The sequence below is a fragment of the Branchiostoma lanceolatum genome, chromosome 11 (genome assembly GCF_035083965.1).
Source record: "Branchiostoma lanceolatum isolate klBraLanc5 chromosome 11, klBraLanc5.hap2, whole genome shotgun sequence".
NCBI classification, from domain to species: domain Eukaryota; kingdom Metazoa; phylum Chordata; class Leptocardii; order Amphioxiformes; family Branchiostomatidae; genus Branchiostoma; species Branchiostoma lanceolatum.
This window is the reverse complement of record NC_089732.1, coordinates 16,958,979-16,974,553: the sequence shown is the minus strand read 5'-3', so window position 1 is coordinate 16,974,553 and position 15,575 is coordinate 16,958,979. Positions and strand designations below refer to the sequence as shown.

The 15,575-nt window shown below is 40.9% G+C and overlaps 2 protein-coding genes across 2 annotated transcripts in view; both read left to right on the top strand.

Moving 5' to 3' along the window:
- The window catches only part of LOC136445007 (multiple epidermal growth factor-like domains protein 6), a 40,966-nt gene extending 30,069 nt beyond the window's left edge, over nucleotides 1-10,897 (top strand). The window contains exons 40-48 of the mRNA XM_066442837.1: nucleotides 5,710-5,817; nucleotides 6,425-6,495; nucleotides 7,613-7,706; nucleotides 7,859-7,980; nucleotides 8,853-9,015; nucleotides 9,337-9,447; nucleotides 9,879-10,072; nucleotides 10,561-10,683; nucleotides 10,823-10,897. Of these exons, the coding sequence (XP_066298934.1) occupies nucleotides 5,710-5,817; nucleotides 6,425-6,495; nucleotides 7,613-7,706; nucleotides 7,859-7,980; nucleotides 8,853-9,015; nucleotides 9,337-9,447; nucleotides 9,879-10,072; nucleotides 10,561-10,683; nucleotides 10,823-10,897 (1,061 nt within the window). The remainder of the gene's footprint in view (nucleotides 1-5,709; nucleotides 5,818-6,424; nucleotides 6,496-7,612; nucleotides 7,707-7,858; nucleotides 7,981-8,852; nucleotides 9,016-9,336; nucleotides 9,448-9,878; nucleotides 10,073-10,560; nucleotides 10,684-10,822) is intronic.
- The window catches only part of LOC136444501 (uncharacterized), a 148,231-nt gene extending 133,704 nt beyond the window's left edge, over nucleotides 1-14,527 (top strand). The window contains exons 17-19 of the mRNA XM_066442076.1: nucleotides 11,328-11,424; nucleotides 11,628-11,727; nucleotides 13,042-14,527. Coding sequence (XP_066298173.1) covers nucleotides 11,328-11,424; nucleotides 11,628-11,727; nucleotides 13,042-13,065 — 221 coding nt within the window. The 3' untranslated portion in view covers nucleotides 13,066-14,527. The remainder of the gene's footprint in view (nucleotides 1-11,327; nucleotides 11,425-11,627; nucleotides 11,728-13,041) is intronic.
- Nucleotides 14,528-15,575: the final 1,048 nt, after the last annotated feature.

Below are 15,575 nucleotides of genomic sequence, written 5' to 3'. Positions count from 1 at the left end.
AGTGTGGCTGCCCTTGTTGTGGTCGTTCTGGTGACAGTAGGGATGATTTTTTACAGCTAAGTTAAGTCTAACAGAAAGCGTAATCTATTGATGTGTCATAACGAAGTGCCTGGATTGCTTAATACAGTGAAGAAGGAATCCTCATTTTATCTACTATCATATAGCCATGAGGTAGTTTATGTTCAGTAGTTTTAGAATTAGACTTATAAGGAGGAAATACGTCATCCACATATTGCAATGTACACAAATATCTATATATAGTATATTTCTTACAGCTTATGGTTTTTTACAGCTAAGTTAAGTCTAACAGAAAGCGTAATCTATTTATGTGTCATAACGAAGTGCCTGGATTGCTTAATACAGTGAAGAAGGAATCCTCATTTTATCTACTATCATAACCATGAGGTAGTTTATGTTCAGTAGTTTTAGAATTAGACTTATAAGGAGGAAATACGTCATCCACATATTGCAATGTACACAAATATCTATATATATAGTATATTTCTTACAGCTTATGTGCATGTATCACTGAGAGTGTACTTGTATCATCATAATAGGCTCTTTCGCCAGAACTAGTTGAATTTCGAGTATACTCGACATGTGCGCATCATAAATAAATACACAATGTTTATGTGCCAGCCTGATTATAAAAATATTAACGATTTGAAATTATTTCATATCCTTTTCACTGCGCGGAAAGCCGAATTTCAGGGTCAGAAATTGCCTTACACGTTCATGGAAATTCTGCATTTCCGTCAGAATCATGGGATTTCGGACCTGTTTACGTTGCGCGTCCGGTCCTGTACGTTCCCTAGATTCTCTCGGAGATGGACCACTGCCGTGTACGGTGCGTTTAAAGGGCCTTACACCCCCGGACACATACCCTTGAAATGACCATACACTGCAGGAAATTCAACGTGTATTGGTCCGTGTGGCGATGTAATGTGAATAATTTAGCGGCAATTATCACCTAATTATCTCCCCGGGTTCTGGCCTATGGAGTGCGGCTGTGCGGTATAGCAGGAAATTCACCGTGTAATGGTCCGTGTGGCGATGTGATGTGCATAATTTAGCGGCAATTATCACCTAATTATCCCCCCGCATCCACCCGGTTACGCCTTCAATATTTCTTTTGTCATGGAAAGCGCTTCAAGGCTACTGCCTCCCTCCCCCTTTTACTGGATTTTGCCCCCCTCCCCTCTTTCCACATTTCTCAGTTTTTTATCAATATCGTGATAACGCCACATTTATTCCGTCTGAAATATCGATTATCAGTGTTAACAAAGATGTCTCATTTTATTCATGTCGTTAACCACCGGCTCTTCGGTTGTTCGGATTGAGATTGTTCGGGTAGTCCTTTGAAATGCCAGCGTCTATTTGTTCTAGCTTCTAGAAGACGTCGTCATCTGCTCTCGGCTGGGCGTGAGTGGCGCAGAAGTGTCGTACTGAAACCTAGCCTGTCGAGGTAGCTTAGTCCGTATGATTTGCCGCTTCTATAGGCCTATCAGAATGAGGTTCGTTCCACAATCCAGACGGACACGCCGTTGTAATTTCTTCATCCGACAAAAAGTCCGGGGCAAAGCCGTATATGTAGTCAAAAGTCCGGGCTGTAGTGCTTTACAAGGACGTCGGAAATGTAGCTCCATGCCGCGATGTTCTGCATTCAATGCAATCCCCTTGTCTCAGTCTCGTCGTAGAATAGTAACCAAGCTCCAAATAATCCCGGGCATCGCTGGATAGAACCCACGCTAGTATCCAGACACAGGGATAGCGACAGCACACATCTGCACACAACCACACGGACTTCTCAAATGCCAACTGAAATATTTGAAAATTATAACAGGAGCGTTGATTGGTCCTGGTTTTTAAATCACGTCCCAGAAGCAATGCTATTGGTTGTACATTCCTTTACATAATTTGCATGGACATAGACACAATTACCTGTGAAACGCCAGGTATGTCTATTGTATACATTTAGCTTTGAACGGCCTGATTACTAGTATTTCACAGTTACACAATACCTGCCAGGGAAGGTGTAAAAACATGCGGCAGTGTGTCTTATCGACAACAGCTTGAAAAAGCAATAGGTTCGTTAGCAGTACAAAGTAACGTTGTAAGTAAATCGTACTATCGACTATATAACTAGCGACATAAATTGAATAAATCGAGTCCAAATATAACATGTTTTAGAAAAATATCACTAAAAGCTATGGACACCATTCATTGCAAGATAAACATGTGTGTGTGTGTGTGTGTGTGTGTTGTACCAAGGAAGTTAGCACGGAGACACGGACCTAGTGCCTATGTTGATAGTAATTCGTGTGTGTCGTGTGTCGTTAATCTTTCTTCTTATCAAAGTGATACGCACTGAATTCCAGATTTATGTGACTTTAATAAACACCTCAGTCTATACACAAAATGAATACAGAAAAATAAGATTGTTTGTGACCTTTGTCTTAGAAAAAAACAGACAGCGCATAACACATCAAACTGATAATTGTTTTTACAACAGGCACATTTTCACAAAAGCACAGCTTCACACCAAGGAGGCAATATAATGTCCTTGTTCACATCAACTAAGGACATTATATAATGTCCTTGCATCAACTCGTAGATTTCAGAAACAGATAGACCATGGCCTGTTGTTCATCTACCCGTATACCATCTACTAGACTGTAAAACAAAATCCAAACATTTTGCTTTTCATATTGTTTTTTCGTGACGGGAAAATGTTATGACGTTACGTCGTTATTCCTTATTCCAAAACAAAGAAAATCTATTTCTGCTAAACACTGAAATTGGGTTGGGGGTGTAGACGTGCCACACAAGGCTAAATGTTACGTTCTATAATTGTCTTATTCTACTGCCCAAGTATTCATCATATTGGGTTCGATTATTTGCATGGCCAAATATGGACGCCCAGTGAAGACTTGTTAGCATAAGCTGACATCTAGCCGCGGCGACTCCAATGGTAAGACGTAGTTTGCAATGTAATATTGATTTACAAGTAAAATAAGCCTTTCCACCAGAGTCGCCGCGGCTAGCTGACATCATGGGTTGCTTTTTTCCAGAATCAAAACATTTATAAACATTAGCTTTCCTTTGTTCAGACAAAAAAGCATATCATTCAGTTTGTAGATAACATTATGCATATCAACACTGCGCTGGACAGACAATTAAACTCAACAAGCATTCGAACTGCAATGTAAAGCTTAATAGTACATCTTGTTTATAATTAACGAATAACTTCACGCTGAATCGGGTCACCTATTTCTAATGAAGAACATTGAACGCCAGGCGCTTGTGGTTTCTGTCTAAGAAAAAACGCACCAGACAACACAATACACATCCAACCAAAGCAATAAACTGCATGTTTGTATTCACACCAAGAAAATGACTATTCTACAACAGTACATTTCAAATCAACTTGTAGGGTTAGGTCTGCCACTGTGATGGAACTGTAGCGCATGTTATCTATACATCAGATAGAGCCGCTTATGTATCGACTTCGTTAAACAAGAGGGTCTGTGATTTTTCGTATAATACTCATTTTGCTTTGAATGTTTTATCATTGGGCATTTGGACATCGGTTTTCGTGTCGGGGAAAAAAGTTATGAGATTATCTCATATCCTAGTTAATCGCCTTTTGTATATTTCATGATCAGCTGTGGCTTTCGGGCCAGGGCGGGTTCCTGAGCGGGCGCGGGTTTCTGAGCGGGCGGGGGGCTCAGCAGGGCGGGCGAGGGCCTCAGCAGGGCGGGCAGGGTCTCTGGCGGGCGGGGGTCTCTGGGCGATATAAATGTCGCCCAGCTCAGAACGATCGCGACCGTCGTTTGGATCTATCGGCGTCCCGCGCGGTTCCCCGTTGGAAATGTCGGCAAAACCCAGCCTCACTAATCATGATATTAGTGTTTTTGGAGCCCTTTCTTGTCGACCTAGGTGGATTTCAAAATAAACGACATTCAACATATTGGAACGCTAATTTTGTTCGGACGGACGATCTGCAGCTGGTAGAAACGCTTCTATCTCGCTTATAGCAGATGGCCCCTTTAATATACTCATGAAAATTAGATCACGTTAATTCAAGCCATTTTGTTCCGCTTTCTACCAGTAGAACATAATTTTACGTCAGTAATGTACAGTCAGGTAATTGCCACCTAGAATGCACGAAAGGCCGTATATAATTGCCATCCTTTTGTAATCCATTTTCCACTACACGTCAAGTGTAAGGGTGCCGTAAATTCCCATCCACTTTCCAGGTCCAGGTGTGTAAGAAAAAATCTAGGACCGGACACGGTGATCCCTGAAACCCATGTACACAACCATTACACGGTGAATTTGACAGGTGTGTAAGGGCCCTGATACTCCTTGAAATTCGACTTTTAGAGCAGTGTTTATGACTTAAAACTGGTAAATTAAAAGCAATTCATTCACGATTTAACGTTTAATGGTCGTTCGTATAATCAGAATGTAGAAATTGCATGCTACCGACAGCACAGACGGTGGACCCTTAATCATTGTAACACAGCGTGGACGTTCCCAAAAGTTTTTTTTTTACAAGACATAGAATTTTAGGACTGAATATTGATTTCCTTCACATATAACGGCATATGATTATGACTTTTACCCGGGCACGTGGCCCAGCCTATTTATTGTTAACCACACCCTCGGATGGTTTGGCGGTTTTTCATCAGAACTGATTCTGTAGGTAGGATTCCTCAACTGGTGTTTCGGGGGGGGGGGCTTTTTTTCGCTAATGGCTTCCTTGGGGGGTCTCAAATCAGAACTTGCATTCTGGTTTTGTACGTTTTATGTATGAAAAATGTCCAGAATCTTCTAGAATAAGTTCCTCAATATATCTTGATAAGATGGTCGCATTTGTTGTTAATTTTATTATCAGGCGTGCTGCTTAGCATGTTGAACGATTCCGACACGCTGTAACGTGATAACCGGCGTGTTGCCGATTTTTTGTCTATTACATTAGGAATTGTGATATAACCGTCAACCATACCTTGTTGTCGACTGATATTGTTTCAGTCTATGCTAGACATAATGTCTCTCAGAGGAAGGCATAAAAGCCCTTTTCGCACAGTGAAAAAGAAGTAGCCTTAAGCTTGTACTTCACCGTGCAAACACGACCGCCATACTCACCCGTGACTACCGTAGCCATGCAGACGACTAGGCCGAGAACTCTCAGCGCGCGCCGCCCGTGTCTTGCACCTGACCCGCCGAACACTTCCATGGTACAGGTGGTAAAGTCCACTCCAAAAAAAATTCTCTATATCTGTTTGTTTTGTATTTCAAAGTTCTTATCTTGTCCGAGTTTCTTGTTGACATACTACGACCGTCTCCATTCTTCGGTGGGAGCAGTTCAGAGACCAGTGTTTTGGCGAACTTCCGACACAAGTCAATTCGTCGTTCGTGCAGGGACTTCAGGTTAGTAAGGAAATCTCCAATCCAAGGGATTATAGTCATTTACTTGTTCCTAGATCGATTAGTTTCTTGATTGCCACTGTATGATCGATCCGATCGAATGCCTTTGAGAAATCGGTCATTACCATAGTACATATGTTCTGCGGTTTCTCGGACTCTTTGCAGAGGAAGTTTACAAGGTTAACTAGGTAGTGGGCTGTGGAACGTCCTTTCAAACACCCGAATTGCCGTGGGTCCAGAGAAGATTTAATATCCTTGATTATCCATTTCGTGCAGACAGAACTTGCAACTGGAAACGAGGAGCTCCGGTCAGGGGAGACGTACACAGCAGCAGTAAGGTGCTACGTGGATTCTGGTGCCCGGAGACGAAAGCGGAATACAGAGGTATACCGAAGTTGAACGTGTACATTTAGCCATTTTGTAAATGTATTCTATACAATTTTTTTAATGATTTCGTTTCAACTCTTGTACTTATTTCATTTTGAAGTTCATATACTTAAGTGCAGTATCTATATCATGGTTTCTATTTTCAGTTGTTCACGACGTGGTTATGTTGAGCCTGTGATCACAAAGGACAACCGAGGTAATTTTTGTGGATTAGATACAAAATGTATACATCCATTTGAAATCATCCGATATTTTTACATGGGAACAGCGTAACCTATTTTGACATCCAAAACATCTGCGGTTTACCATAACTTTCCATATCTTTGTCAGGAACGGATGGGAGCACAGGTTTCAGAACAATATCCGTAGATATTATGATAACTGTTGATTTTATATGCTTCTTAGCTCTTACTAACTGAAAGGTAATAATAATCACTGTAACAATAAAACAGAATTCCATTGAATCAAAACGATTGTCAGGATAAACGAATGGACTATCATTGTTTATGACAACTTCCTTACTGCGATTGTCAGTATCTATATACAATTTTCCTAATTTTAGGCATTAATATAACACATATGTAATGTGATTATTTCCTTCTAGACAAACCTCTAACCGTTCCTATAGCCCCCATCGTTGGCGGCATTGCGGCTGCCCTGCTGGTGATTGTCTTGGTGACATTAGGGATAATTTGCTACAGGTAAATAGACCCTCTATTCACAGAAAACTTGATTGATGTGTCATGATTAATTATCACTTTGTTCGATGACTGTGATCTTCTAATCTGATCGATCTTTTAGGGCAAAATCGTGACGGCTTCTGTAGAGATTAGCATTACAGTTGCGAATCATTGATGTATTAAAGGAAAAGAAAGACCAACGACGACCAGGACCTTACAGGTCTTGAGATAAGCCTGAAGAAAATCACAGAAGACGAACCTCCAGCCAAGGAAGCAGCTGAGAATCCTTCATGTACTGCACTGGATGAAGACAGTTCACCTTATGAAAACGTAACTATACTATTATAATAATTTAGTTGCATATTTTGTTAGATTTTCGCTATTCAGATTCTAACTATTCTAGTAGTAGTTGTAGCAGTTTATTGTGATACTCTTTAACGCCTCCAGGTTTTACACATATTTACATACAAACACAAATACACACTAGTTCAAAGGTCGATAATACATTAAAACCAGAAAACCTAAAATCTCTAAAATCGTTTCGTTTTCACAATCTGGGTCACTCAATTCGTGAATTTTCTGACATTGGTATTAAAGGTCTTTATATCAATCGGTAGATCATTCCAAAGTTTCACAGCTCTGTACACAAACATTTTCTTTCCGTTGTTACTTTATGGTCTTGGTTGCCAGAAATTATACATCGACTGTCTTGTTGAGAATGTATGGCGTTCGTGAATTGGTAAAATGTATTTGATGATGGCCTCTAGCTCATATGTGACAGCAATTCAGAAGAATAGGTTTGAAATACTCCACTGCTTGTATCTACTATCTAAGTGAGATACGTAGCGTTGATGTTCTTTATGCCTTTTCTTACCACTCAGCGCCTATCATTTCCAGTATAAAACTAGATATCAATGTATCAGCAAACATATTATTTATTGCAGTAAAGGAACATACTATTTACTGCAGCAAAAGAGCAAAGATATTATATACTGCAGTAAAAGAACCCCAAAACACCGTTGCGAAACCGCATTGATCTACTATCAGTATCATGAAAGAGCATCATGCTTCACCTCAGTGTACTGCTTTGCCGTTACTATTGTCTACTGCAGACCATTTACAGCACCGCAGACCTTGTAACTGTGGACGATGTATTGGAGTTCCTGAGATCAAAGGGCTTTGGGCAGTACGCTGCAGCATTTAGGAGTAAGTTAAGTTCTACTCATCGTTTTCCTTATTTCCATAAAACACAAAAAATCATGTTATGCTACAACTGCTGCTGTAGCGCCGTGTTTGATGGGAAGATTGAATCTCTAACTGTCACCTAAGTTAATCTTAATATGATGTCTAATCTGCAGAGCACGAAGTAGACGGAGAAGGAGCCATGTCCCTGACCTACGTCATTCTAGCTGAGCTCGTCCCTGAGATCGGACCGAGGGCAAAACTAAAGAAGGTCCTTGAAGAGCTGAAGGACAATTCGGTAAGGCTCGTTCATCTAATCCAGAGAATTTATTATTGCCTTTCAACTCGCGAGATCAAATCTATTTTGCATTAAACAATAACCAGGATTAACATTATCTCATTAAGTTTAAATGATCAGAATATACATGTACGTAGGTTACGTCAGAAATTTTATTTTAACCTTAAGTTTATACACCCAACAGTTTTATGATTAAAACCCGAACGGGGTACAAACAGAACCCGTTATGTTTTTTCGGTAATATATTATATCAATATTTTGCGGTGATCATTGAAGATTCATTCCTTTCTCAATATCAGAGGAATATTTTGACATGTTCATTGTCGTAATGAAAAACGATCAGTGTAAACATAGTTTGCACCAACGGTTCTAATTTTGTTTCCTACCATTTTTCCCAATACCATTCTCACAAAATCATTATACAATGACAACAAAATGTAAAATATTGAAATAATTGTGCTTTACGGATATATGTTGAGGACAACCAATATTTTATGTTTTCAAACTACACATTTTCATGGAGTCAAAATGAACCCCACTCGGACACATCACAGACTTCCCTCTATAATTTCCAAAGGTTCATGCCAATCTCCATAAGAAAGTTCTACTTACAAAGTTGGCGAAGGCATTTTTTCGGACCAAATATAGCACTTTAAGATATACGCCTGGGGTCCAAACTGACCCCGTTAGGGTATATGAGGGTTAGAGGAACAAAAGGTCTTGTTTGGAATAGATTTTTTTGATCGACCATAAAATGAGTGGAATTAAAAGAAAATACTTTCCGTCTAGTAGATAAGCTATCTACAGCACAAGAAAACAACTGCCTACTTTATTACCCAGATACATTGTACCACTATCACCTCATTTTCTAGGAGTCCGCTAAAAGCAGTAGTCCCGTTCACTCTGACTGGGAAATCCCCCGCTCCAGTCTAACTCTCGCCAAAATCCTGGGGAAGGGACAGTTTGGGGAGGTCCGTATGGGGGAGCTGCGGAAGAGAGGTGTCACCCAGACTGTGGCAGTCAAGACGCTGAAAGGTGACGTTTATACTTTGCACATAGTTAACTCTTGTCCTTAACATTCAGGAAAATTTAAAAAAATAATTCTGGCATCAATAACCGCCCACCATACTGTGTCTAGAAAAATCAACTATTTGCTTGGAGTTAACAAACCATAATGATTGCTAATCTGTTGCCCATTATGCTTCTTCTGTGTGTATGGTTTGCTTTTCAAACACAATGTCATGTTCACAGCTCGCAAAATGGCCTGTTGGTATCTATGAAAAATCCAATGAACGGTATGCTAAGATGATGACTTATTTCACTTTGGCCCATTTTGTCGATTTATCGTTTTCCCAGAATCTGCAGAAGAAAAGGACAAAGAGGACCTTATTGGAGAGCTGGACATCTTGGTGACTGTTGGTCATCATGACAACATCATCAGCCTTGTTGGTGCCTGTACGGTGGAAGGTAATGCTCTTAAGCGCGATTTCCCGTTGTCAGTTCATTTTTTTCGGTCAATATCGTATATATGTTTGGAATAATTTTTTATGCGTAACATGGCCGGTTGTCTAGACAAGCAGGCGCGAGCGGTCCTAAGTTCGATTCCTTGAATTCCTGGCTGGACGTTGTGTCCTTTAGAAAGGCACTTCAAACGACTTTCCCCAATCCACCAAGGTGTTAAAAAGGGTACTTGACTTCGGTTGGGAAAGTTAATAGGTGAAAGGAGAGAGATGGGCTTAGCCTTCCAATACCGTGCCATAGACAATTGTGCAAAACAACCTACTACCCCTACTGCATCAAAAAGGCTATGGCACTGGCTTTACCGTTATACCTAACATGTCAGAATGTAAAGTGAGCAATGTATTCATCTATTTATGTGTCTAAATTATTCACCTCAGGACCAAAAATGCTTGTGGTTGAGTACGCGCCCAATGGATGTCTAAAGGACTGGCTGAAGAACAACCGTCCAAAGGAGCTGAACCAGACAGACGTCAAAATCATCGCCACCTCCGGGATTCAGCTGCCGATGGACCAACTCATAATGTTCGGTACAGACATAGCGAACGGGATGAGTCATCTGGCTGCCATGCAGGTACGCAAAATACGTTTCTGTGTCGATGGACTGTGTGTTGCACTTGGTTTGATGTGACAATGATGTTATAAATCCCTAATAAGCATCAGTTAAAGATCCACACATATGCATTAAGCTTTGACGATAGTCTTTGACTCATATGTCAACGGCCGTGTCCACAGCTCGTACTAACATATCAAATGGTGGTGTTATGACAAGAAGAATATAACAGTGGGTTAGCATGCAACGTTAGTCCATGTTGAGAAAATAGAAAAGCGCATATACAATGTGGAGATAGTTTGACGAGGAGACTCTTACGAAAAAAACGAAAATGCGACCGAGAGTCATTTTGATGAAAGATACTGCATATTGTCCACCAGCCTCTATCTTTACGTATCTCTAAATAATGATTGTAATTCCTGAAAATCCATGATCTTATATCTATAGGGCTGTGTAATGTGTTGTATCACTGCCCTGTAGCATCTCAATGTCATGATTCTCCCACCCAGTGCGTCCACCGTGACCTTGCCGCCAGGAATGTGCTTCTTGGTCAGGACCTGACGGCCAAGATCTCAGACTTTGGGTTGTCACGTGATATCTACGAGGAGTCTGAGTATGTTAAGAGTACAAAGGTATATTTTCATTACTTCACATTTGTTTGAAACTATACATGATCCAGGATAGTCAGATTATAAAGATACTGAGACACATATGATTCGGTTTCAAAGTCGTTTTTCTGATTGCACCTTGACATACTTCTTCTCCTTTCAGAGCCAGCTTCCTCTCCGTTGGATCGCATACGAGTCCCTTTTCTACCACGTGTACACCACACAGAGTGATATGTAAATGATAGTTTTATACCTCTAAAGTCAGTTATTGAGAGACCATTTATAAAAGTCATAGTCATGTATCTAACAAATATGTAGTATTGAATTCATGTCTGAAGTTACATATACGTGTGATAGCAGTTATATTTTTCCTATGTTTTAGATGGTCCTTTGGAATCCTTTTGTGGGAGATCGTGACAATGGGTAAGAGATGCCCAAACAACGATGTCATGCATAGTTTGATGTTTGATGACTTAAGTGGGAGACACTCATTGAGACATGTATTTCACTCAGCTTATCCCTTCGAAATCTGTCACAGTCATCAGCTGTTATTATACGGCATTCTTTCATCAATGATAAATCAATTGAGCTGTTCTGTGATTTGTTGTTCTTCCTGCACATTGTCTAAATGTCTCCATATTATACGAATTTTGTGATAACACTTCCAGGTAAAAAGCCGTACGGCCGGATGACCGGTAAAGAGCTCATGAAACTGTTGCCAGACGGCTACAGGCTGGAGAAACCTGCACTGTGTCCGCAGGATGTGTACGTTTGCAGCCTTTATATTCAGCTCTTTGTCTCATGTTACATGGAGGAAGGTGGTTACGATTTTTGTGCGTTTCCACTACCCATTAAGGCTAGAACTGGGAAAAGGGTTGGTAATCAACAAATAGACACATAAGGGACTTTTGGCCCATCACATCTTATTGGTAGAATCTCATTAACGTTCTTGTTTTGGTGCCCAACAGTTACGATGTGATGAAGAGCTGCTGGGAAACCCTCCCCGAGAACAGGCCAACTTTCCCGCAGCTGAAGGCAACCCTGGATCGGATCAGTCAAGATTACAGGGTAAACCTGTTCATCTTATGAATATGGTCCTATTCAGGCGGAGCTTCCATGTAAGACATCACGAAATCGCCGGCGAATGCATCCAGATACCCGGCGACATGCCGACCTGCGTGCCGATTACCGGCGCTAAAAAACGTCCCTTGCTCGCACGTAAATGTTGCCCGACTTGTGTGGGTCGACATCACGAAATCGCGGGCGAATGCATTCAGATACACGGCGACATGCCGACCTGCGTGCCGATTATCGAAGCTACGAACGTCCCTTGCTCGCACGTAAATGTTGGCCGACTTGTGTCGGTCGACATCACGAACTCGCGGGCGAATGCACCCAGACACACGGCGACATGCCGACCTGCGTGCGGATTATAGACGAGCGAAGGAAAAGGCAGCGCTCTACTGAGGCCGTGGTATCAGTGGTACACGGTTGTACAAGTGGTTTTAATATTGAGACGAGCGAAAGAAAAGGCAGCGCTCTTGTGAGGCCCGGGGTACAAGTGGTATACGGTGGTACAAGTGGTTTTAATACTGAAACGAGCTAAGGAATAGGCACTGCTCTTGTGAGGACCGTAGCACAAGTGATATAGATGGCAAATTCTTCTTCGGGGCAGATAAAGCTTTCTTCCGCCTGGGTCGAATTTAGCACCCGGTGGTAGAGGAGGTCACTATACTTAGACGAGCGAAGGAAAAGGCAGCGCTCTTGTGAGGCCCGTGGCACAAGTGGTATACGGTGGTACAAGTGGTTTTTATATTGAGACGAGCGAAAGAAAAGACAGTGCTCTTCCGAGGCGCGTGGCACAAGTGGTATACGGTAGTACAGGTAGTTTTTATACTGAGGCGAGCGAAGGAAAAGGTAGCGCTCTTCTGAGGCCCGTGGCACAAGTGGTATACGGTGGTACAGGTTGTTTTTATACTGAGTCGAGCGCTCTTCTGAGGGACGTTCGAAGCGCCGGTAATCGGCGCGCATGTCGGCATGTCGCCGTGTATCTGAATGCATTCTCCCGCGTTTTCTTGATGTCGACCCACACAAGTCGGGCAACATGTACGTGCGAGCAAGGGACGTTCGTAGCGCCGGTAATCGGCACGCAGGTCGGTATGTCGCCGTGTATCTGCGTGCATTCGCCGGCGATTTCGTGATGTCTTACATTCATATCTAATTTCCATTCGAGATTGCCCTATCAACTACACGCAGCCCTGAACTATCCAGTGCCAAATAGCTAAATGCTGATAGATACCATGCAGGTTAGGACAGCTGCGATCAAGGATTGTTTTACAGGTCTTCAAATCAAAGTCTTATTTGTCTACTTTTGTTTTTCAGACATATGCTTCCCTGATGAAGTAGGAAACCGCTGAAACAGAGACTGAGAAAAATCCCTTTGCCAAGACGGAAACATGCTCTAATTTTCCAAATGACTGATAGCCAGAATGACTCGTGTTACCCTAGTAATAAGAAACATACGGTTATACGCTAACAATATACTATACTAATTACGCACCATTTTATTCCTAAGATAAAGATTGCACATTTTGTTTACAAACATAATAAACTATCTACAAGCTCTATCATAATCTAAGAATAAGATATTATCATTAACAGTTGATTGCAGAATTTTAAGCAAACATACCATTGCTTACTTTCACATTCAAGATCATCACATGCCTTATATCTATCCATCTTATTTAGCCAAGAATGACAGTTGGAAATCTCCCCCCCCCCCATGTATATGGACTTGACATTCCATGTACATGTTTATTATATGCATCGATGTACGCAAAGTACATGTGTACCGATTCAAAATCTGGCAATCTCACAAATGTTCCTCACATTTGATATTTGTTTAACTAAGAAGGATTTAGTCTAGTGCATTGCATACACCTGGGTCAACAGTATAACATGGCAGGACTTTTTTCTAGTTTCAGAAAGTGCAATATAACTATATCATCTTGACTGAAAGCATACTGTGTAGGACATCAATAAATCTCTACGACAAATATTTCATTAAAAACACAATCATGAGACAGATGCAATTTTAGATTTATGATTGACACAAGCATTTTCTATTCTAGTCAGGGCAATTACAGCTAGTATATGCAGCCAACAATTGACATGTAGATAGTAAACAAGTAGATTATTTTCACATACCTAGTACTAAAAGTACAAACGGGTACCCAATACCATATACCTCAATTCCTGCTTGCACAACATGTAGCATTGAATTCAGCCAAGGAGACGGCTTGATATGTTACCTTTGCCGAGAAGGTTATGTTTCCGGTGCCGTTTGTGTGTGTGTGTGTCAGTTTGCGTGCCTCTGGCCAGCATTAACCCGAGATGCTGTGGTTAGATCCTAACGTTAATGATGTAAAAGAGTAATAATATCTTTATATAATGCGTCACTACAAAACGTTACGTTAACCTAATCTGCCAGGTATATTTAAAGGTGGCGGAACTCTATGTTTATCTATTATCATATTACCATGAGTTAGTATAAGCTCACGAGTGTTAAAGTTAGAAAAAGAAAGAAAAGCTATTTCCTCTTTATATTGCAGAGTACACAACAATGTGTACACAGTATATTTCTTACAGCTATATGCATGTGACATCGTGAGTATACATGATAAGCAAGTTAGCCTAAGTCTTCAGCCAGAAATGGTTAACTCTTGAGTATTTGACATGTGTGCATAATAAATTAAACATTTTGAAAATGTATGCCTTTAGAGTATATAAAACAGACAATGATAAAAATATGCAGGACGGAATATGTATGTACACGAACAACAAAAATAAAGTAAAAGAACCATTTTTAGTCTGGTGTACATTATGAAGGACGTTATGCGTTAACAAGGCTCCGGGGTATTCAGCAGCGCCACCATGAAAGGCACGGACGTGCCAATGTAAGCAGAAGGACGAGGAACAAAATAACTAAAAAAACTTCATGCAGAACACATGACAAACACGGTTACTCCGGCTTAATTGAACATATCTAAAGTCAGGATATTGCTTGGATATTACAGAAATATTTTGAGTAAATGAAACATGGCTACACCTACGATTGGCGAAGCCTGAAGCAACAATGTTTCATAAAAGGATGGCGATGCGGTGTTTGCTGAACACCCCCCTCCCCACCACAACATCTGCTTGGAGATCGCAACAAGTGACCTTGATAAAAACATATCCAATGTCAAAGCACGCACTTTTAACTATAGAAGATCCAAAAACTCCTTCTTATATTAGAAAAGCCATCTGAATCACTGTTATTATTTTGTTAGGGGTAGAAAGGGGAAAGTAAGAATGAAGGGAGGCGTTAGATTTGATCTAAACCGTTTACCTAGCGATTGTTAATTGGTTCTGCATACTTTGGAGACTCATACATCTATACACGAATGTAGATATTCAAGAAAAAATAACATACCCTTGAGCTAACTCGTACTAGATACGACGAAAAATCGTTCAGCGTAATGTGAAGTTATTTTGTTCCGCTTTGCCATAAACAGAAGGTACAATCACAACAGCACGGCTGACTAAATATTTATTCAGTCCAATTTTTTTCCACCTCATTCAAGAGGCTGATTAGATTTGAAATTTGAGTAGTGCTTAAGGGTTGACATGTTGAAACGTACACGTATATATGTCAACACGCTGTGCTGTTGGTAAAGAATGCACGTACTGTAAAGGAGTAATATTCGCGAGTATTCAATTTCTCAAAAAAGAGAAAATGGAACGTTCACGGTGGTTTCGAGTTCGCGGTTAAAACTAACATGCATGATTTTACTGCAAAAGGCGACAATGTTCGCTGTGGTGCTAAGTTTGCAACGAAGAGGTCACCGTATAAATGAGAACTTCAAACTGTCGCG